General features: G+C 26.9%; 1 protein-coding gene and 1 long non-coding RNA gene across 4 annotated transcripts; both read right to left on the bottom strand.

Moving 5' to 3' along the window:
• Positions 1 to 9,767: 9,767 nt before the first annotated feature.
• Positions 9,768 to 21,069, bottom strand: LOC135923857 (uncharacterized). 3 transcript variants are annotated; one of them, XM_065458834.1, is made up of 9 exons: positions 20,705 to 21,069; positions 20,453 to 20,659; positions 20,315 to 20,392; positions 12,822 to 13,096; positions 11,441 to 12,311; positions 10,948 to 11,230; positions 10,489 to 10,697; positions 9,948 to 10,089; positions 9,768 to 9,909 (listed from the first exon to the last, which is right to left on the bottom strand). In XM_065458834.1, the coding sequence occupies exons 1-9, from the start codon at positions 20,971 to 20,973 to the stop codon at positions 9,823 to 9,825; spliced, it is 2,421 nt and encodes an 806-aa protein (XP_065314906.1). In that variant the 5' UTR covers positions 20,974 to 21,069; the 3' UTR covers positions 9,768 to 9,822. The 3 variants fall into 3 exon arrangements, with proteins under 3 accessions (XP_065314906.1, XP_065314907.1, XP_065314908.1); XM_065458835.1 differs by having other exon boundaries at positions 9,768 to 9,906; XM_065458836.1 differs by lacking the exon at positions 20,315 to 20,392.
• Positions 21,070 to 21,264: 195 nt separating this feature from the next.
• Positions 21,265 to 21,696, bottom strand: LOC135925335 (uncharacterized). The gene is made up of 3 exons (XR_010571620.1): positions 21,522 to 21,696; positions 21,409 to 21,480; positions 21,265 to 21,369 (listed from the first exon to the last, which is right to left on the bottom strand). It is a non-coding gene; the product is annotated as an uncharacterized LOC135925335 (long non-coding RNA).
• Between the last annotated feature and the right edge of the window lie 1,203 nt (positions 21,697 to 22,899).

Here is a 22,899-nt window from a genome sequence, read left to right as displayed (position 1 = left end):
TTTAATTCTCTATCCAAAACCGCTTAGATATATTTTTTTACGTTTCCGGTTCACAAAATTTTTCCCTATATATGTCTTTCGCGACAAAAAATTTATTTTGCGAACCGGAAACGTAAAAAATACATCTAAGCGGTTTTGGATAGAAAATTAAATTCTGAGTTCATTGATATAAATATATTCGCTAGCCTTTCCCCTATATATGCCTTTCGCGACAAAATATTTATTTTGTGAACCGGAAACTTAAAAAATAACATCTAAGCGGTTTTGGATAGAGAATTAAATTCTGAGTTCAATGATATAAATATATTCAAAATTACTTTTAAAATGTTAGCCTTTTCCCTATATATGTCTTTCGCGACAAAAAATTTATTTTGTGAACCGGAAACGTAAAAAAATACATCTAAGCGGTTTTGGATAGAGAATTAAATTCTGAGTTCAATGATATAAATATATTCAAAATTACTTTTAAAATGTTAGCCTTTCCCCTATAAATGTCTTTCGCGACAAAAAATTTATTTTGTGAACCGGAAACGTAAAAAAATACATCTAAGCGGTTAAATTGTGAGTTTAATGATATAATTATATTCAAAATTACGTTTAAGATGTTAGCCTTTCCCCTCTTAAATGCTTTCTCAAATTAAAAATACCTTAAAAAATTTATGTTTCTCATTTACTTCTTTATCAAGTAATTACAATATATTTATACTTACTCAATATATAAATTCATAACCAATTATTCATTTAATTAAAAATATTAATTTAAAAATTAATTTTTAAAAACCGCAAATTATTTCAAAGAATTAATGAAAAAATTGAAAAGATCTTAAAATTTCCATATTTTTAATATATTATACCAATTATTAATTTAATTAAAAATATTAATTTAAAAATTAATATAATAAAATTAATTTTTAAAAACCGCAAATTATTTCAAAGAATTAATAAAAAAATTGAAAAGATCTTAAAATTTCCATATTTTAAATATATTATATATATGTAATGTAATATTATTATAATATTTTTTCTCTAAAAGCAATAAATCAATCAAATATCTCATTAAACATTTTCTTTGTTATTTTTATTTTCAATATTATTTTTTAGCCTTTCGTATTACCAAGCCTTTCGACTAGTGAAGGTCAACGGTCCGATCCTATCGGTCTTAGACCGGGATCGGACCGGACCGATCTTTTTCTTGAGGACCGTGGTCCGGACCGATCTTTTTCTTGAGGACCGTGGTCCGGACCGGTCTTTTTATTTTTTACGGTCCAGACCACGGTCCGGACCGGTCTTTTATTATTGTTTAAGTTTGCTTTACTATACAATTAATATAATTTTTTTGTATATTTTATTTTATGATATTTTTCTAGAGGAGTCATTTTAGATTTTGTTAATTTTTATTTTACAATATGAAAACCATAAGTTTGTCCAAGAAACATTTTACTTATAGTCCCAATAAAAACATAGAGTATGTGTTCATTGCAGTACCAAATTTAATGTATCGTCAGCACCTAGTAACAAAATAATTGTTTATAATTTTTTAAGCAATAAATTAATCAAAATAAGCAATAATATTATTAAAATATTTTAGTTATTATCTAGTTCTATTTTTTTAAAGAAACTGTCTGTATAATTTATTGTAAAAATTACTTAACCTTATTCTTAATAAAATAATTAGGTACCTTAAGCAGAGATCTTATAAAACATAAAATATATACTTCTAATGATGAAAATGAAAATATCTCAAAAAACACAATCTACTCTTAATTTTTATATGCCCTCCACAAGCACAAAATCATTTTCTTCAATACCATTGGATAAATTTTATTGTTTATGTAATACTCTTATATTTAATAAAATGATAAAACAAATCAAATTAGGTTAAAAAAATATGTTTTTTAAACAAATAAAAAGACCGGTCCAGGACCGGTCTTTTTATTTAGGACCACGGTCTGGATCGATCTTTTTCTTAAGGCCCGTGGTCCGGTCCGGTCCGAGGGTATCGGTCCAGTGCGGACCAAAGACCGGACCGTGACCTTCACTACTTTCGTTATAGACCTTGCGTTTTTTTTATTTATTTTTTTTTTAATATATTTTTTATTTAAGAATTAAGAAAAAAAGAGTATATTTAAGATTAGAAAAAAAGAGTATATTTAAGAATTTAGAAAAAAAGAGTATATTTAAGAATTTAGAAAATAAGAGTATATTTAAGAATTTAGAAAAAAAAGTCTATTTAAGAATTTAGAAAAACAGAGTATATTTAAGAATTTAATAAAAATAGGTATACTAAATAATTAATCAATTTATTTGAATAAACATAACATATATACAATGATAATATAGATATATATATTTTTAAGGAAATATATATATTTTTAAGGAAAAACAAAAATAGTTCTATATAAATTTATATCATTTAAAAATTTAATTTAAAAAAGCCATGGTCCTTGTATAAGAAATACACATATTGGTGAAATTTATGTTATCCATAAAGAGGTAAAATGTTAAATTTAAAAAACTTTGATATTGTATCAAAAAATTTCCTTCAAAATCCACACGATATTTATTTATCAAAAAAAAATCTAAAAATACGCCAATTGAAAGAAAAAGGTAACAATCAAAAATTTCTACCAAAATCCAGACAATCTAAAAAAAATAAATAAAAAAAAATAAATAAAAAAAAAATAATATATGAAAATTTCCCCATGATTTAATCTGTTACCCTGCAATGTCCTTATGAAAATCATACACTCACCTATAGATTTGTATAATTACGCGAGAAATATCCCGGGATCAATTATATATTTATCAGCAAAGTTGAATATTTAAGAATGGAAACCAATCTCGAAATAGATTTTTAACGGCCAAAGAAATTCCCTATCTAATCCAATGTAAAGAAAAATGAAAGTCAAATTTTATTCAAATTCATTCAATTATTTAATATATAATATTATTTAATTAATATGCTATAATATTAATTCCCCATTGATATTCATGTAATATAAATTAGTGATCTGCATCGGGCTTAATTTTTCAAGCCAGCCCGGCCCGAAATTTTTTTAAAGTTTTGCCGGCCTGGCCCGAATTTATTTAAATATAGAAATTAATTTTTATAATTACTCAAAATTAAAGACATATGTTATATAGCGTTTAGTTTCAATCAATTAAATCAAAATTTTTTATTTTACATAAAAAATTCAATATAAAATTGATAAATTTAGATATATTTAATAAAATTTCCAAGGTCCGACCCGACCCGGCCCGAAATTTTTTTAAAAATATTAAACCCGGCCCGACCCCGATTATTTTAAATAGAATTAAGCCCGGGATGGGTACGGGCCGGGCCTAACTTTGCAGATCTCTATTATAAATAATTAGCTAAATAAGTTATAAATATTTTTACAATTATTTTTTTTCTAAGATAAAATAGTTAAACCTATGTGTTAAATATGACATAATGTCTACTAGTGATCTGCAGAGGACCTAATTTTTTTAACCCGGGCTGAAAGATTTATAAAAAAATATATCCCGCCCGATCCCAGATTTTTTTTTTATTTGTACTTAAAATCCAGACATAAAAATTATTTGTCCCCGGCCCTAATTTATTATAAAGAAATTATTTTATTTCAACTGAGTTTTACATTTAATTAAACAAAATTAAATTTATGATCATTCTACAAACAAATAAAAAATTAGCTACTTAATTCTTGAATAAATTTTATTTAAATAATCTGATCCGGTACAAACATATTTTAAACATATTAGGTCTGACCCAGATATCATCAATGTCAACCCGCCTATTTTTTTTATTTAAAGTTTTCTATTTATTTTGAAAATTGGAAAAAATAACTATATATAAATGATATTTATGAACGATTTTAGCTACTTATATTTAAAGTATAACTCTTGGCCCTGTCCACGCCCCAATACGAATATTAAGATGTATAGTGTCTATCTGTAAAAAAAAATATAAAAGAAAAAAAGCAACTTTTATTTTACATGCATTTCCAGGTTTTGGTAATAGACTTATTTAAATAAATTTTATATCGTATTAAAGTGCTATTTAATTTAATAAAATTTAAATTATGTTTTAACTAATTAATTTTTGAGATATTTAAAATTAAATATAGTGTATTTTGGAATCTTCTCTTCTAAAGATGGCCATATCTCTTTTATATCTATCTTATATATTTTAAAAGGTTATCATTTGAATATTATATTATAATACAATATTATAACTTTCCTACATTTAATATTATATTATCGAGGTTAATCAAATTGCATACTATTAGAAGTTAAATTTGATTATTATAATAAAAGTATATATATATACAAAAGAATTACAATAAAAATAATCGATACAATATTTGGTGACGAGGTATAAAATAAATCGCTGTTTTCGGTCTTGTTAAATATTAAATAGAATTGTTTACTTTTTTTTTGTTTTTTTGAATAAAAAATATAGATCAGTTAGAAATTATGGATAAAATTACATTACATGAATTTAAAAAAAATGAGTATTCTCTAGACGACTATATAGATTACATCAAATTTATTCTGAATGTTAAAAATATTCCTCAAACTGACGCCACTTTGAAAAAATTATTTATAGCTTATGGAGGAATAAATATTATAACTGATATAAAAAAATTACTCCTTCCATAAAAAATTGATGATGTGGTATGGGCAGATTTATACAAAATTGCAAAACAACTTTATAAAGATGAAAGAACTGTTTTGGCATCTAGAATTGATTTATTAGATTAAGTCGCGGACCAACAAAATCCATAATGATCTATTTAAAAAATATAAAAGAACTAGCCCGAAGATGCGAATTTGAAGATAATGTAGAACTAAGAATTCGCGATCAATTAATCGCTGGACTAAAGATGTCACAACTAGATAAAGAACTACGTTTAAGATACCCAGATACTAAAGACCAACCGTTAAGCTTAAACAAAGTTTTAGAAATGGCTTTAGCGATTATAAATAAATGATACTACTAAAATGGTTTATAAAATCAAAGAGACGAATTAACATAATGATAATAATAAATGATTAAATCAAAATGAAAATAAAACATACGTAAAAAGAGAACCAATGCAAGGCTATAATAACTACCACACAAATAATAATAATACAAGATAACCGTGCTATTTTTATAATCGTTTTCATGCTATTAGAAACTGTCCAGCATATGGAAAAACGTGTAACAAATGTAAGAAATCAAATCACTTTGCCGTGTGTTGTAACTCTAGAAGAAAAGTTTACGGTATATAAATTACAATAGTAACGACGACGATTCAGATTTCTCAATAAGAAAAGTCTTCATTTATAGACAGCACGTAACAATTACGGTATTAATAACAACCACGATATTAAAATAGAATATGATACAGGTTCAGCAGAAACCATCATTAATGCATCAATATGGAATAAAACTGGGAGGCCAAAACTTAGAATGGCTAGAGCTCTAACTACATATGGAAATAATAGAATAAAAATTATGGGCGATGCTTATCAACTAGATGATAAAATAAAATGGCTTCCGTTATTAGTTACAAAAACATGATGCAGCACTATTTGGATTTCCATGGACTATGGAATTTGATCTATCGTTACCAACAAATGTAAAAATAAATATGATCAACAATAAATATAATAATAATGGGTAACGTGAATATTGACAAACTATCTAAAGAATTCGCTAAGGTGTTTGATAATAAATTAGGATTAATAAAAAATATAGAACCAATAAAACTTCAATTGGAAAAAAATACAAAACCAATTGCACTACCAGCTTGAAGAGTACCGTTGCCTTTAAAAGTAGAAATTGAAAATGAACTGAAACGTTTGGAAGAAAATAACATAATAAAGAAAATCAATCAACAATAAGAGTAACCTGGAGTACTCCAATGGTAGTGGTACGTAAAACTTCAGGTGAACTACGATTATATGGTGATTTCAAAGTAACATTGAATAAATTTTTACTAAAAGACCATCACATTCTACAACGTTTGAAGAATTAATCGCAAAGATCGCTAATGGAAATAATTATACAACATTAGATCTCAAAGATGCATATCTAAAAATGAGTATTGACGAGGAATCGCAAGAATTATTAACAATGGTAACACCAAATGGATACCACCACTATTTACGATTACCTTTCGGTATAGCTACAGCACCAATAATATTTCAACGATACATGGACGATTTACTGGCTGACTGTAAAGATACAGCAGTTTATTTAGATGATGTTATAATCACAGGAAAATGATACAGAACATATGGAATATATAAAACAAGTCCTCAATTACAAAATGCGGGATTTAATGTCAAAACAAGCAAAATAAATTTTATGAAAGAAAAAGTATCATATTTAGGATACATAATAGATCAAAATGGAATACACCCAGATAAAAATAAAATAATACAAAAATATTCAACTCCAAAAGATAGACATGACATAAAATCATTTATAGGTATATTAAACTATCATACACGTTTCATACCAAACTTACATGGAATCATAGCCGAATTACATAATATACTTAGTAAAAATGTTAAATGAAATTGGAATAAAAAAGATGATACATTATTTGAAAAATCAAATATTATACAGTTTTATAAACCTGACCTCGAGTTAATATTAAAAACAGATGCATCTAACCAAGGATTTGGAGCTGTACTCATGCAAAAATATGATAATGGTAACGAATTTTCAATAGCTTACACCTCGAGAACTTTACAAGATGCTGAAAAGAATTATTCTACAATAGACAAAGAAGCCAAAGCAATAATAAACGGCGTAGAAAAATTTCATAACTACTTGTATGGACGAAAATTTAAAATACGAACGGACCACAAACCTTTAATAAATATATATGGTAATAACAGAGATTTAAGCTCATTAACAAACCAAAGATTATTACGTTGGGCTTAAATTATCTGCATATGATTATGCGAAAAAATTTGAATATCCAGAATTATATAAACTTGCTCTTATAGTACTGTTGGTTCCCGCAACACAAGTTTCTGTAGAAAGGGCCTTTTCGGGGCTAAAATATGAGTTATCGTTACAACGAACAAATATGAAACCATTTATATTAGAAAATATATTACTTATGCATTCAAATAATATATTAAAAGATGGGTTATTTTGAAACTTATATATATTTTTTTATATATATAATTCATAGATGCTTATAATAAAAATAAATTAGACGATGGTGTTGCTTCAATAAAAATAAAATTCTAACCGTAATGAACCATTATAAAACTTTACAATTAGCTGAACCGAAATGAACCATAAATTTTTTTTAAGAACCGTAACCAAAACGTAACCATTATAACTTTTTACATAGTGAACCGCTATAAATAACGGTTCGGGTCCCTGTAATAATATAATTGCAGATGCTTTATCGCGAAACCCAATAGAGAAAAATGATGATAGAATAACAAGCGAAAATAAAACAGTGAATATATAAGAAATCTTACTTATGACACATTAACTCTATCAACAAAAGAACTTAGAAACCCGCAAAAGATCCAATTTTAAGAAAGGTAAAATTATTAATAAATGGTACAAATATACAAAATAAAGCACCAGAATTACAAGCTTTTAGGACAAGAATAGATGAAATAGAAAATGATGACGGTATTTTATTTTGGAATGGCAGATTAATCATTCCGTACTCAGTTCAAAAATTTTACATATATTGCATACGGGACATCCGGGTATTACATCAATGAAATCCACTACGAGACATTATATATGGTGGGAACAATTAGATAAAGATGTCGAAAAACTAAACAGCTGTCGTGGATGTCAAAAACAATGCAGATATACCAGGGGTTGCCGTATATCAGGGGAATCCGCCATCACAATTCTGGAAAAGGGGAGAAGAAAAAGAAAAAAAACGTACAAAAACATACCGACCAACTACGAATAAGGGAAGAACCAGTTGAACCTAAATCAATAAAAACAAATGACAATATAAGGTTAGGAGATGATAAAACAGTAGAAACAAATAGATGAACTTGAACTTGGTAAACAAAAAAATTAATAGACGATCTTAACTTTGTGGGAAATAAGATATGTTATATCTTAATATCTTATATATTTTAAAAGGTTATCATTTGAATATTATATTTGTAATATTATAACTTTCCTACATTTAATATTATATTATCGAGGTTAATCAAATTGCATACTATAAGAAGTTAAATTTGATTATTATATAAAAGTATAAAAGAATTACAAATAAAACATTATTGATTTTAAACATAATTGATACAATAATCTCATGAAGTAAGCTGCGTTGGGAATTAAAATTTAATTTTTACTAGTTAGTGTATATATACTACCATACAAATTTTAAAAAAAATCGAAGAGGGTTGGGTTGAATCTTCATTTGATTTGATATGAAATACAACATATATATTGTGATAAGTATATACTGTGATTGACATATTATTTGATTAAATTTAAATTATAATTATATTTAATCACAAATATGAACACTTTTTACCATATATAAATATTAGCCTGATAATAAGATCAATTATTTAAATTGAATTATATTTAGTAAACAAAAGTGACAATATAATATGAATCAAATTATTACATTTTATTAGATATGAACATTTTAGTTATCAGGATGCTATTTTGGCCTGATAATAAGATCAAATGATGTTATATATTTAAATAAATTTTGAGTGAATTTTTTATTTATTTTAATTTTTTAAGACATTATAAAAATTTAAAATCGCTGGCAGTATGCTCACGATAGGCCAAGATATTAAACAAAAAGTATTTGATGATGAGGAGGAAAATAAAATGGTTGAATATCTAGTTTTATGAAAACTTTTTATGGTTTATCTGTTAAAGGGTATTTAAAAAAATTATATTATTTATATATTTATCACATTGCTAAAAAAATTAATAAAAGATGTTTATATTATATCTAAACAAAACTATAAAAATTTTCATAATTTTGAAGATTGGTTTCAATGCAGAAAAGTTGGGGGTATGGGTCCTGTGCCAAAAAAGATTGCTATTTTATTTGTTATAATTGTAAATAGAATATTATATAAAACTCTAAATAAATTTTTTTCTCATGGGAAGCCTAATAAACCACTTGTTTCGACTATACCCATCGATGATCCGACTAACCATGGGTTCGGGGCTACTAGGTTAAAAAATGACTTTTTAAAAATTTTGAGGTGAAATAATGTGTATATTTATAGGTAAGTGTTTAAGATATCGGTTGATATTTTGCAAGATCTTACCCGATCATTATTTTCGGAGATATGATGATTTTGACAAAAATTGTACGACTAGCCCTGGTCTCCCCTTCGAAGATTTCCACTAGTTCAAATGGGTCCATTAGACCCTACTCTTAAATTTCTATCATTAAAAATTAATTTAGATAATTTTTATTGGTTTTTATTATTTTATCAATTTTATTGTAACCAATCTTTTCCTCCAACATCTGCCATTCTGCGGTGTCATTAAATAGTGTTAAAAAAATTCTCAGAAATTTTTGCAGCATAATTTTGTGAACTTTATTCCAATATTTATTACTAAACCTTTATTTTATCCGCAAAAATTAGGCATATAAATATTTCTATAACTTTTTAGTTAGGTGTAGATCTCGTATAAGATTTAAAGAATTCAAATCTTTTACCAAAAGCCAAAGAAACAATTTATTTTATCAAAAATAAAAATATTATTGATATATTTTATATAACCATGTAGTATTTACATCAAACAAAATATAATAAATTCATAATAGTAACATGCAAGACATATCTAAAATATTAGATAAGATATAATAAATCCTTATTTTGGTTTAATTCTTTGTTTAAGAAATCCTTGACGGTATCCCAATTCATTAATAATTCCTTCTATGAATATAAATATCTTTTTAAATATATTTTTAAACCTCCTGCTTCATCACTCTTGATAGGCTAAGAAACTCTGGTATTATTTCTTTAACATCGGGAAAATATTCCTTTAAAAACCTTTTCCTAAAAGCTGTCAATATCAGCAAATAATTGGGATTATCCTTAGCCCATTTATAAGCCCTAAGTAAAAAAAAAATAACATTACTTAAAACATCATCTTAATAATAACATCTTTTTTTTTAATTCACTTATTTTAAATGATTCAAAAATGGTGTTTTCAATCCGTTCCTTATAAATTTTATAAACCCTTTGTAAAAAAAATTAAATGAGGCATGTCGAAGATTATTCAATAATTGTATTATATCCCTGTTTGAGGCCTATGCCAAACATAAACAACTTTATATTTAAATTATAAACTTCACAATTCCATTCAAACTTTTACTTTATTGGCAAGGCCTGGAACAGAATATGTAAAATAATCTTATTTAGAAGGGTCGAAATTTTGTTTTTATTCGAATAGTATAGTACCTTACCGTGATCAATTGAGACTAGCATTTTATTAAAAATTCTGTTTTCTACCTTTCCCAGTTAAGAAAGTTCAAAGATATCCAAAAAGGTCTAAAGCTAGAAATATTTTGATGATTATCTTTATGTTTTCCATTATTCATTGGGTGCATCAACCAGGCCTCGCACATATCTAAATCTTTGCAAATTAAATTTAGGCCTGCTGCTCTTACATTTACATCGGTTATTAGATCTAATCGCTTGAGATACATAACTTTATCGATCTTTAAAGAGTTTAGTTGTTATTTATTAAAAAGTAATATAAATTTTCAGAAATTTGTTTTTAAAACTAATATCTGTAAATAACTATAAATTCATTTTCATCCATTATACTATTGTCTATTTTTTTATAATAAAAGACTCAAGTTTGATAAAATCAAAAAATTAGCCTATACTTTATTTCAAGTAATTCAAGGTAAAATAAAAAAGCTATATATTCTAAACCTTTGATTCAATTAAATCAATTGAAAATACCTCTCGGAAATGGATGTAAGCCACTTTTATTTTGTCAAAATCTCTGGTTTGGAACGCTTTCGCTAGGAAGAGACACCAATGATTATCATCTTCCAAGTGACTTAAAACGTTTTCGTTATTAGATTCAGATGTGATTAAGAGTGAAACGCCCTCGTTTAATAACTCAAAAAATCTCATGTGGATATTTAAAGTCATGTGATAAATCAAAACATAGAGCATGGCTTGATTTTTGTTTTTAGAGGGGCAATGATAAAAGCCTTCCAATTGTACATCCAATCCATATCTGTAAAAATTGGTTAGAAATATTTTTAGTGGGTAAATAAAATGGTCTTGGATAATATCATTTATTCGGAATTTTCTTTTTCATCAGAAATGCAATACAAATCTAATAAAAAGCAAAGAAACTAACATAAAATTTGAGGAGCATATTGATATTCTAATGAAATATTAAGTAAAACTTTTAAATTAAATACATGAACTAATATGCCAATACCTATTAACGGAATCAATTTGGATCAAGCTGCAAATAAATTTTTGGGTATCGATTACAAGTAGATCTGGTAAAAAAAATGTTATATAGGTTCCAGCTTTTATATGTTCATCATTTTTTAGATTAAAACTATCTTGATAAACGCTTTGGAATAAAGAATCAGCGCCTCTTTCTGAAGCTTTACGCGATGAGAGAGCAGTAAAGGTCAATGAAGGGTTCTGTTTAAGGTCATGTCCAACGTTTTCTAGCCAATGGTAAGCCGATGTGAAACAATCGAGGTCTGAATGATACGATTCAACATTGTTTAGAGGGTTAGTAAACGGTATCAATTCGAGTTTATGATATAAATCAGATGTATCGGCCGAATTTTTGATAATTTTAAGAGGAATTTTTAATAAACATAAGGCTCCAAGGCAAGATAAATTGCCCCTTGATTGGTTGGTTGATTTATCTATAGTGATCGCCATTAACAGATAGGAAAGATAAGATATATTTTGATTTTTGATGCAAGTGAGCTGGCTTACATCGTTATTCAAATTACCCTGTTCGTTATAAATATTAGGGTATATTATATGAGGCCAGATTTTAAACGAGGTAACGCAATAATCGCCTAATTCACTTCCAGGCCTTTCTAATCCAAAATTGTCACGGGATTCCTCATTTTTTTTCAATTCTTTATTTAAGAAACCCTTTTCTACCTCTTTATAGAAAGTAAGAGATGGTGGTATGGAATTATTATGTGAATCATCGACTAGTTTTACGTAAACAGGAGCAGATGAATTAGATAAAAGTGATTCAACTGGCCCTAAGTGTTTGGGTAAGGTCAGTGAAAATAGGGATCTTTGGTTGCTAACTATGTTGTACAAAGCGAAGTCTATAAAGAAATAATATTTGGAAATTTTATCATTTGCAATGTATTTTTTAAATAAATCCTAAGGAACATAAAACACTCGAATGGTGTAACAAGATGATAATAAATAGGGAGTGGCCTTTATTTTTTGAGGTGGAGACTTTTTTACACATGCAGGACAAATCTAGGAGTAAGAGCTAATTTATCTTGATTTAGGTGAACCTAACAAGGAACTTAAACAGTTTTTAAGTAAAATATAGTGTTAATTTTTATAAATTAGATATAGATATTAAAAATAGGCCGGACTTGACATTTCGTAAATTGTTTATGGACCGGGGAAATTTTTCAATTATTTAAAATCATGTCTCGAATTATGCTCAAATTTTACAAGTTATTCCTTTTTTATAAATAGATTCAAAATATATTTATTGATTACCATCAGTACATCACAAATCACAATACAAAACGTTGACACGATAACATATGCAAAGTCACAAAAAAATGGATTTTGATTTCTTTTTTTGTTTGTTTTACTATTCGATTCGAATGGGCTTTTGATTATCAGGAATTCATTGGCGCACATATCAATATGCTGAGGTGACAAGTAATCCGCAACCGTTCTTTTGCCGGGAGATGTGTTAGAATTCCCAAAAAAGTGTGACTCAATCCTGCTTTGAAAATCAAAACTTTTATCGTCTCTCCCTTTAATATTTTGAAAATCTGGATCGAAATTCAAAGATCGTTTAAGTGTTCCATCGTAGTTAAAAATTTGGATAAATTCGGGCGGTCCTCTAACCAAACCAAAATAACTGTTATATTTAATTAATAAAAAATTTTTATATGATTTCTATTAAATTTTTTCGTAAATATGAATGAAATAATAAAATTTGCGGTTATTTTATTAGCCTTCATCTTATTTCGCATCTAACTATAAACTCTTTCCTTACCTAAAAAAAAATAAGAAAATGGGGGAGATATCGAGGATGTGAAATTATTCTAAAATTAAGACTTACTTCTATGTTATCGGATATGATAATAAACCATCCTTTATTACTTTTGTGTATTACATTTGTTAAAAATTACTTTTATTAATCTTAAATAATTGAGAATAAAACATTCAAATAAATGTATTCCACATATCAACTTCGATAGGTTTGGACATGAGAGTCTCGTTAGATATCTATAATCAAAATTAGAAATTTAATAATTATGACTTATATTACAGAACTGTATTATCTTTATGCATATTAATACCTTTTTAAATTTGTTTCAAACTTTTAATGCACCAGCCGGTTATACTATTTTTCTTTATAATGCTGAACTGGTAGCTGGTATTGATAAGTCGTATTTATATATTGGTTGAGCTAAGTCTCCTAAGCCATGCTACCAAGTTTAAATCTTTTACACTTTCCTACCATTCCAAATTTCTTAATTTAAGTGATATTGTTTCAAATTAGCATGCTAAACTGAAAGGGCGACAATTATCTTTCAATTTCCATTTTACTAATAGCGTAATTTCTGAAAATATAAGAGGGAATCGTGTTAATAAAACATCAAGATTTTCTTTGTATCTAAACACTTCTGGTACATCATAAAATTGCAGAGTCCGCTCCTTATAAATTTTAGAAGAAATCTATTATAAAAAGATACTATTTTTTCTAAAATATTTCCAAAACTTTCAATATCTAAAAATAATATTTCCCTAAATCTTGACACTTCTTGTCTTATGACACATCTTTATTTTTATTTACTATTCAACATTACCAGTGCACTTAGATTTTTTAATGTATTATAAATACTAATCTCTATTTGCAAATATAATTCATGACAAATTAAATTATAAAAAAAAATAGGGAAATTCCAAGGAAAAAATTGAGAATTTTCCAATGAATTTCCACGGTAAAGATAAATTCCTGATTTACATCTTTAGACTTTGGTATCACAATGTGTCATAAAAAATTTTTTAAGAATATAAAATATTTCCATTTTATTCAGAGGATATTAAAATTTCTGAGGGCCAATTAATTTCAGAATTTAAATCTTAATATAAGAGATTAATTCTGATAATCTTCCAAGAAACGCTATGGAGTAATAATATTACCGTATATTTCGCCAAAAATAACAATAAGCACAAATAAGAGTTTTTTACATTATGGAGAATAAATAATCTATCTCAAAAGTAAGATCAGATCGATTGAATGAATTAGTTCCCCTTAATACACATTGAGATTTTATCCCCAACACGGAGCAACTTATTTTAAAAATGACTTAATTTCAAAGTAGATTAACATTTCCATTTATGAAAATGATATCTTGATAACTAATGTTTAATTCCATGATCCGGTTTATACACATCAAATTTTTAAAAACTAATTTATATTCGCTCTTATTATTTTGTATTTTCCAATATTTTATTATTTGTTCGTAATTTTTAAAATATTGTTAGGTCTAATAAATTTTTACTTCACTCCTTCTATAGAAAATCTCTGGCTATGTGCCTGCAAAGACCAGATAAAGATATTGCTTTTTCAGACATGTTAATTAAGTTGATTTATAATAAAATAATTAATTACAGTGGTTAGATAATTATTAAGGAGCTTATATCTGTTTCTATGTTCTAAATCCATTTTGATTATATCCTTATATTAAATAAAACTTTAAAAATCTGAAACAATATATTTAAAAATATAAGTTTTATCAAATTCGTTTAAAAAAATAATATAAATATTGATAGTATAGTAATAGTGGTGTAATCAAGGCAGTTTAAAGAGGAGCAACTATATGTCGGTTAAATACAAAAATTAATTTAAAATGGTACAAAAAGATATTTTCCATATATATATAAAGACAGATGTAATTTTTCCATGATACATTTATTGTAAAGTTTGCATAATGCCAAAATTGAAAATATATTGATAAAACTCAGAACCAAACATTTTTTTATTCAGTTTGATGTCTTATTTATGTATAAAATATATAATTTAATTACTAAAAAACTATCATTGCAAACTTTTATTAATAAAATTCTCATATTCGTCATTGAGACACCTACGTTTAGACATATTAAAAAGTTTTTCAACAGGTGCTTAGAAGGAAGGATATTGTTGTATTTTATGGATACACCTTAATATTAGGATAACTTTTAAATATAGTCAGTCCTTTTTAGAATATTCAGTCATAGTTTATGGGTGTTAAAATGTATATCCTTATTATTGGTGTGTTAAAAAAAATAATAGATATTTTGAAAGTTTATTGACTAATCGCTGTGTTTAAACTAGTCCAATCAAGTTTGAAAATTTGCGTATGCTGTGTTTTATTTCTTCTTCACCAATATTATAAATATTGATGCTCTAAAAATTTATAATATTTATATTTATCATATTAGCCATCCATTGTATAAAATAAAACTTGTTTTGAATTGGAAAAAAATAAGCTCGGAGAAGTATTTGATAAATTTTATACAAAAATTAGGATTATATTTTTAAAAAATACATAATAAAAAACCGAAATGCATTAAAATGCATCTATAAATAGATACGAAAAATGGATCTATTATGCGGGTTTAATTTTAATACTTTTATTTTAATGTGATTTGAACAGAATCGTTTAAAAATTATCACATACTCTTTTATAACAAAAAAAATCCAATCTATATTAACAAGTATTAGTTTTTCTATATATTTTTTATATAAATTATAAATGACTTAAAGGTTAACGGCATAATTGTCTACAATTAGTATGATAAGTATTCTAAGAATGCTGGAATACATCTCCAGTGAAATAAGTATTTTAAATTTAAAAAAACGTGTTCAAAAAATGATAGTTCAAAAAATAACACATTGGCGCTAACATATATAATCGGCGTTTATTTTATATTTATTAAATATATTTTATAATAATAACAAAAATAAATTAACGCCGATTATATATGTTAGCAAGTTTGAATATTGGTACACTTAAAGGAAAAACGAAAGAATTGGCATCAATGTTGAACAAGAGAAAAGTTGATTTGCGTGCATACAAGAGACTAAATGGATAGGTCAGAAGAGTTTAATGATTGGAGATGGGTATAAATTGTACTATAATGGAATTGTTAGCAATAGGAACGGTGTCGGAATCCTCCTCAGTCAAGATCTAACCTCCTCAGTAGTAGAAGTCAACAGGATGATAGACTAATGAAGATAAAACTCTGCATTGGTCAATCAATACTACACATCCTTTCAGTATATGCTCCTCAAACGGGTTGCAAGGAAGAGAGACTTTAGAGCTATTCTTGATGAAGCTGTAATGGAAATCCCTAAAGATGTACTAGTCATAATAGGTGGTGACTTAAATGCGCATGTGGGAAAAGCAAGAGATAGCTACAAAAGGCGTCATGGTGGTTTTGGATATGGAGAAAGAAATGATGAAGGAGAGCATGTACTGAAATTTGGGCAAGCCTTCGACCTTGCCATAACCAACACTTACTATAAGAAAAAGGACAGTCATTTAATAATATATGAAAGTGGTACAAGGAAAACCCAGGTAGATTACATGCTTGTCTCTCGCAGAAGGAGAAGATATTGCCGCGCAACACAAGCTATTAGTCATGGATTTACACATCACAAATAAATCCACTCAAAACAAGATAAAACTTGAACAATGCATCAAATGGAGTATATTAAAATCAATGACAGATGCCTTTGCAATCAATGCAAACATTGAAACAATAGATTCCTCACAAGTCAGTGAAAAAATGTGGACAGACCTTTCATCCAGATTAATAGACAATGCCAATCGACATTAGGCTTGACAAGGGGAGGCAACAAATCATACAAAGAATTATGGTGGTGGAATGAAGATGTACAAACTACTATAAAGGAGAAAAAAGCCCTATAAAATATGGTACAAATCAAAAAACCCAGATGACAAGACAAATTACAAGAAATCCAAGAGAATAGCTACAAAGGCGATGGCTAGGGCCAAATCTATGGCATAAGATGACGTGTATGAAGAACTACATACCAAAGAAGGGCAAAATAAAATATACAGATTAGCCAAACAGCGAGAAAAGAATTCTAGGGATGAAAGTAATCGAAAATAAAGATGGGAAATTGATAATAAAGGAGAAAGATATAATGAATAGATGGAAAGAATATTTTCAGGAGCTTATCAACTTTAATCCCCACATACTACATCTAGACGAACACTCCCCAAGTCAAAACCTTATACAAATAACAGAACAAGAAATAATCACGTGTCTCAAGCATATGATAAACAACAAAGCTAGGGGTCCAGATGATATTCCAATAGAAAGCCTTAAAGCACTAGGAGATGATGGAATACATTTCCTCACAAATCTGTACAATAAAATACTAGGAAATGTAGATATCCCTCAAAAATGGAGGCAGAGCTATCTAGTTCCTATCTTCAAAAATAAAGGGGATCCACACAATTGTCAAAATTACAGGGGCATAAAACTAATGTCACACTGTCTTAAATTCTACGAAAAAATAATAGAAAAAAGGTTAAGAGATATAATTGAAGTAGGAGAGACACAGTTTGGCTTTATGCCTGGAAGATCAACAACTGATGCTATCCACGCAATTAGGCAAATGAGTGAAAAATACTGGGAAAAGAACAAAAAGCTACACATGGTCTTTCTCGATCGAAAAGGCCTTCGATAGAATCCCAAGAAAACTTATCTGGTGGGCGCTACGCCACAAAGATTCCCGAAAAATATATAAGAATAATACAGGATATGTATATAGGCCATACAACAATGGTCCGTAGCACAACTGGTACTTCAACAGGCTTCACAATAGCCGAGGGAGTTTATCAAGGGTCGGCTCTCAGCCCACTTCTCTTCATAACAGTAATAGATGTATTAGCACATTCTATACCACAAGCAGTCCTGTGGAATATGATATTTGCAGATGATATTGTGATACTTTCCGAATCCAAGGATGAAATGAAAGAAAGATTAGTGAGCTAGATAAATATCCTAGAAAAGTACGGACTAAAAGTAAATAGAGAAAAGACGAAGTATATGGTGGTAGGAGGAGATGAAATAGAGAGCATTGATATAAATGAATGGCAGATATCGGCAATTGAAAGTTGCAAATATTTGGGCTCCACTATACAAACAAACGGCACAATAGAGAAAGTGATAAACAGTAAAATTAATCAAGGGTGGTTATAGTGAAGATCTTTATCTGGAGTGCTCCTTGACAAAAGAATCCCACACAAATTGAAGGGAAAAATTTACAGTCCCATAGTACAACTAACTATTCTATATAGTTCGGAAACATGGCCAACCAAAGAAACAGACGAGAGAAGTCTACAAACTATGGAGATGAGAATGCTGAGGATGATTGCTGGGGTAACAAGAAAGGATAAGGTGCGACTAGGAAGTTTAGTAGTGCCCATTAAGACTAAGATAATGGTAAACAGACTTAGGTGGTATGGGCATACAATGAGAAGGCCTGTGAACTACATGGAAATAAGGTTGAGAGTTTGGAAGTGATGGGTAAACGTAAAAGAGGAAGGCCAAAACTTCAATGGGGCCATAAAGTTAGAGCCAATATGAAGAAGTATAAATTAGATAAACAAGATAGTATGAATAACATAAAGTGGAGAGAGATATTGAGGAGCTTACCACCAGAAAAGGTGAAAGCTAAAGAGAGAGAAAAAAAATGTCTCGAAAAGAAACTTTGTAAAAAAATATAAACTTTATAAACATTTAAAATTTGATATATAAATTTATATTATATCTTAAAAAAATGTTAAAAATATAGATTAAAATGCACAAAAATATACTTAATAATCATATAAAATTAGAAACTATTAATGGAAAAAATATGGTTTATTAAAAAATGAGAAAAATATAACTATGAAAGTATGTTATAAATTTATAATTGAAATTCAATCTTTATATCATATTTTTAATGTTTAATTTAAATTCGCGTTAGTGTTATATTTTATTATTACTTTATATTAAGTTAAGTTACATAATCTTTTAAGTAAACAGGTTTTTGTTTTCGTTATGTGGGTCGTTTTATTAAATGTTTTGTGAATTCATTCATTTATGGTGAGGGATTGGGCTCATTTTTTTAATAATTTCATTAGTGCTTGGTGCTCCCTAGGTATATTAAAAAGGCTAACCTATTTGATTTATTTTCAGAGTTAATAGTACTCAGTAGTGTTATTAAATGGCTCGATTTGAGCCGATTTTTTAAAAACGGCTGATTTAATATTTTATCCAGAATATAATTACACAAGCCTAAATATTTTGCTCATAGGTGTGGATATCTATTAGAGGCTTAGTAAATATTTTTCTGACTTAAATATTAAGTTAGTAGTTTTAAAAATCTGCTCAAATCGAGCACTCCTTCTCAGGTATGTTCTCCTTGACAAAGAGGAAAATGGCATTCTTTGTAACATTACCAACCTTAGTTAATTTTTTATACCATAGTTTGTTTTCAGTTAGTAATGCATCATAGAATTAACATTCTCACAATAAAAATCTTACAAATATTTTATGAAATAAAATTTAAAGGCTTAAGCATAGTTTCATTGAGAGGAGTGGAGGGATATATAAAAATTTATATGGGTGGGGTAAAATCCATAAACCCCATAGACAGATAGTATAAATATGTCATTTTCTGTTTATGGAAATTAAAATTATATCTCAATTAAAAGGAGTTAGTTACCACGTTCTTGGCTACACCTATGAAAAATATATAAATTGGAATCAAAATGTTTACTAAAATACCATATTTAACACAGAGTTTAAAAAAAAATTATACAAAATATTTAAGGTTTTTTTTGCCCAAAATTTTTTGTGGCAAATCTATGAAGTGCATAAAATTACAAAAGATTTACATAAAAAATTCTTACAAAAAAGATTTGAAATTTTATGTAAAATTTGATTAAAAATCCTTTTTGAGCATTCTCATTAAATTCAGAGATCAAAACAAAGATTTTCTATTTTGAAAAGTATTTCAAACTCTGATTTCACATCAAATTATTAAGATATTCCTATTAACCTGCAAGATTGGAATATAAATTTGATTGGCAATCCTGATGGCAATGTTAATATATTGGGAATAGAGAAATTTGGGGTTCTAATATTATAAAATTCAATCATTTTAAAGTGACTTAATTTAAAAAATAAATAAAATTACTTATATATATAGATATGATCAAAAGTTATGAGGATAAAATTATCAGATTTGAATGAAAAATTTGTGACAACATCTTCTAGTGTAAATTCTTCTTTCACAACTTCTAAGGTATTATCTCCACTAATATTCCCAATCATTTTAAAATGTTTGATTTCAAAACATTTCTCATTTATAAAATTGATTTGCATGTTTGACCAGGCTAAGCTTCTATAAATAAAATATCAAAAACAATGTTTGACAAAATTATTTTACTTATAATTAAAAAAAATTTCATAAAGTATGCCAGCTGTTGATTTATATATAAATCTAAGACCAGATGGGAACCATGTAAATAGTTGTTGGCTTGATTTAAAATGTTTGGATGGTGAAGATGATACGTAATGTTTTAAAGTAGGTGCAATGGGTAATTTTTCTATTATTTCATATTTACTAAAGGCATTTAAATTTGATATTTGAAAGTAGGATATTAAGTCAGTTTTTGTTTGATTAAGGTTATTGTTATATATAGCAATAAAGCTCATAGTTGCATATTGATTTGGGTTCCATTCAATGTATCCACAGCAAATGTTAATATTTTCTTCATTGCGACTTAAATTAAAGATTGCAAGATTCTTCAAAAAAATGATTGGCCCATTATCATTATCCTGTATTTGTAATTCCCATAATTTTATATACAAACTACATAATGTCAAAATAAGGTGAACTTTAACATCAGTATATAATTTTCTTGTAGACAAAGATATTATATCATGAGAGGTATCAAACTATAATTAAAATAGTTTTATTAGTTAAAATACATTATACTTTTTTAGATTTTTTATTCTCCTGGGTTATATCATATAAGCATATATTATTTTTACAATTATATATCAATGTATGAAAGTCAGATAGCCAATATAAATAGAATATAGAAAAACCTTAAAATTGTCATTAAACAATATTACATATTTTTATACTATCATGTGTCTTTAACATTGTTAATAATATATAATTATGAGACCATATTTTAATTTTAGCATCTTCTCCACCTAAAAAATTATAATTTTGATATGATTATATATATATAAACTTGTTGCAATAATATTTTGCTGATTATTCCATCTGCAGGCTAGACAAGATGCATCATGAGCTTTATATTGTTTTATAATTTTATTCAAATTATAATCAATGATCATTAAATCTCCATTTGAAATAGATAATGCAATCAAAATATTATTTATATTAATGCCCTCTTCTACTTTCATATATTGATTTTTGGAATCATAGCATAATACTTCATGATCAGTATCTATAGGTATTTCAACTTTTACAAATCTATCATTAGAAGAATATGCACTCAATTTTTTTTCAGAAGGTTTAATATATCTAAATATAGTTATACAACCAAGTTGTGCCAATAGAAAACTTTCTTCATTTATCGATTTAAGGTATATAATATTTATATTCCTAGGAACATTAACAATATTAGTACTTAAATCCATAGATGATCACCTGAAAAGGTAAATTTAAATCATATGTTATTTGTTTTCCTCTAATAAGATATAAAATAATTTTATAAAAATTAACATTATTTTAACGAATATTGATATACATAAATAGCATTGTGTAAAGAATATTTATCATTTTAAACCCTACAGGTTCTTTCAAAATGACCATTTTTTAACCGATTCTATTATTATTAAGGCTGTGTCACATATATATTTAAAAAACTTCAAAATCTATAAATTTTAGCAAGTTAATAAAATTATAACATATTTTTAATTAATATTTTTTAAAGTTGTGTAAAAATTAAAATAAAGTATGAGAGAATAACGGGAAAAAAATAAATAAAATATAACGAAAAATAACAAAAAAAATTAAAATAAAATTAACAATGCCACCAAATACTTTAATATTACTTACTAGTTTTTTCACAAAAATTACACAAATTCATTTTATTAAAATTTATTAATGAAATAAATGATTTTGAACACTATTTTATTTTTACATTAAAATAAGCTTATGTTATTTTTTTCTTCATAAATAATAAATTTATTATATTTTTTGTATTTAGAACACCGCCTAACGCATTTTTTTTTAAAACGATGATTTGAATTTTTTATATATTCTTTTGTTTAAAATTCAATGGGAAAATAATAAACCGATTGCTTACAATTATAAATATTGATTCATAATTAAAACTATTAGAAAGCCTGTCAAAAATGACGGGGAATAAGATTTTTATTCATTTTTTACGATAGATGTCATGCCAGGTTCAAGTTCACAATATTAGGAAGCATCCAAGATCTTATAATTTTAAAAAAGTTTATCAAGCCCAGCTCAACCCTTATTAATTTGTAAAAGATATTCTCAAGTCAGGTGCAAGCTAATATTAATTTTGAGGTTCCAAGCCCAGTCCTACCCATTATAGTTTGGTTAATTATGCTTACTACCAAGTGAATGTATGG

Source organism: Gordionus sp. m RMFG-2023, chromosome 2 (genome assembly GCF_954871325.1).
Source record: "Gordionus sp. m RMFG-2023 chromosome 2, tfGorSpeb1-WG-v2, whole genome shotgun sequence".
NCBI classification, from domain to species: domain Eukaryota; kingdom Metazoa; phylum Nematomorpha; class Gordioida; order Chordodea; family Parachordodidae; genus Gordionus; species Gordionus sp. m RMFG-2023.
Note: the sequence above shows the minus strand (reverse complement) of the source record. Positions and strands in the feature narration are given on the sequence as shown.

Excerpts from the sequence above, each read along its gene's own strand:
- LOC135923857 (XM_065458834.1), bottom strand. The coding sequence starts at position 20,973 with ATGAGCTTTATTGCTATATATAACAATAACCTTAATCAAACAAAAACT. Across the intron at positions 11,231-11,440 it reads CAAATTGATTCCGTTAATAG|ATATGGATTGGATGTACAAT; the intron begins GTATTGGCATAT and ends CAATTTTTACAG. Across the intron at positions 10,698-10,947 it reads CTTACATCCATTTCCGAGAG|ATCGATAAAGTTATGTATCT; the intron begins GTATTTTCAATT and ends AACTCTTTAAAG.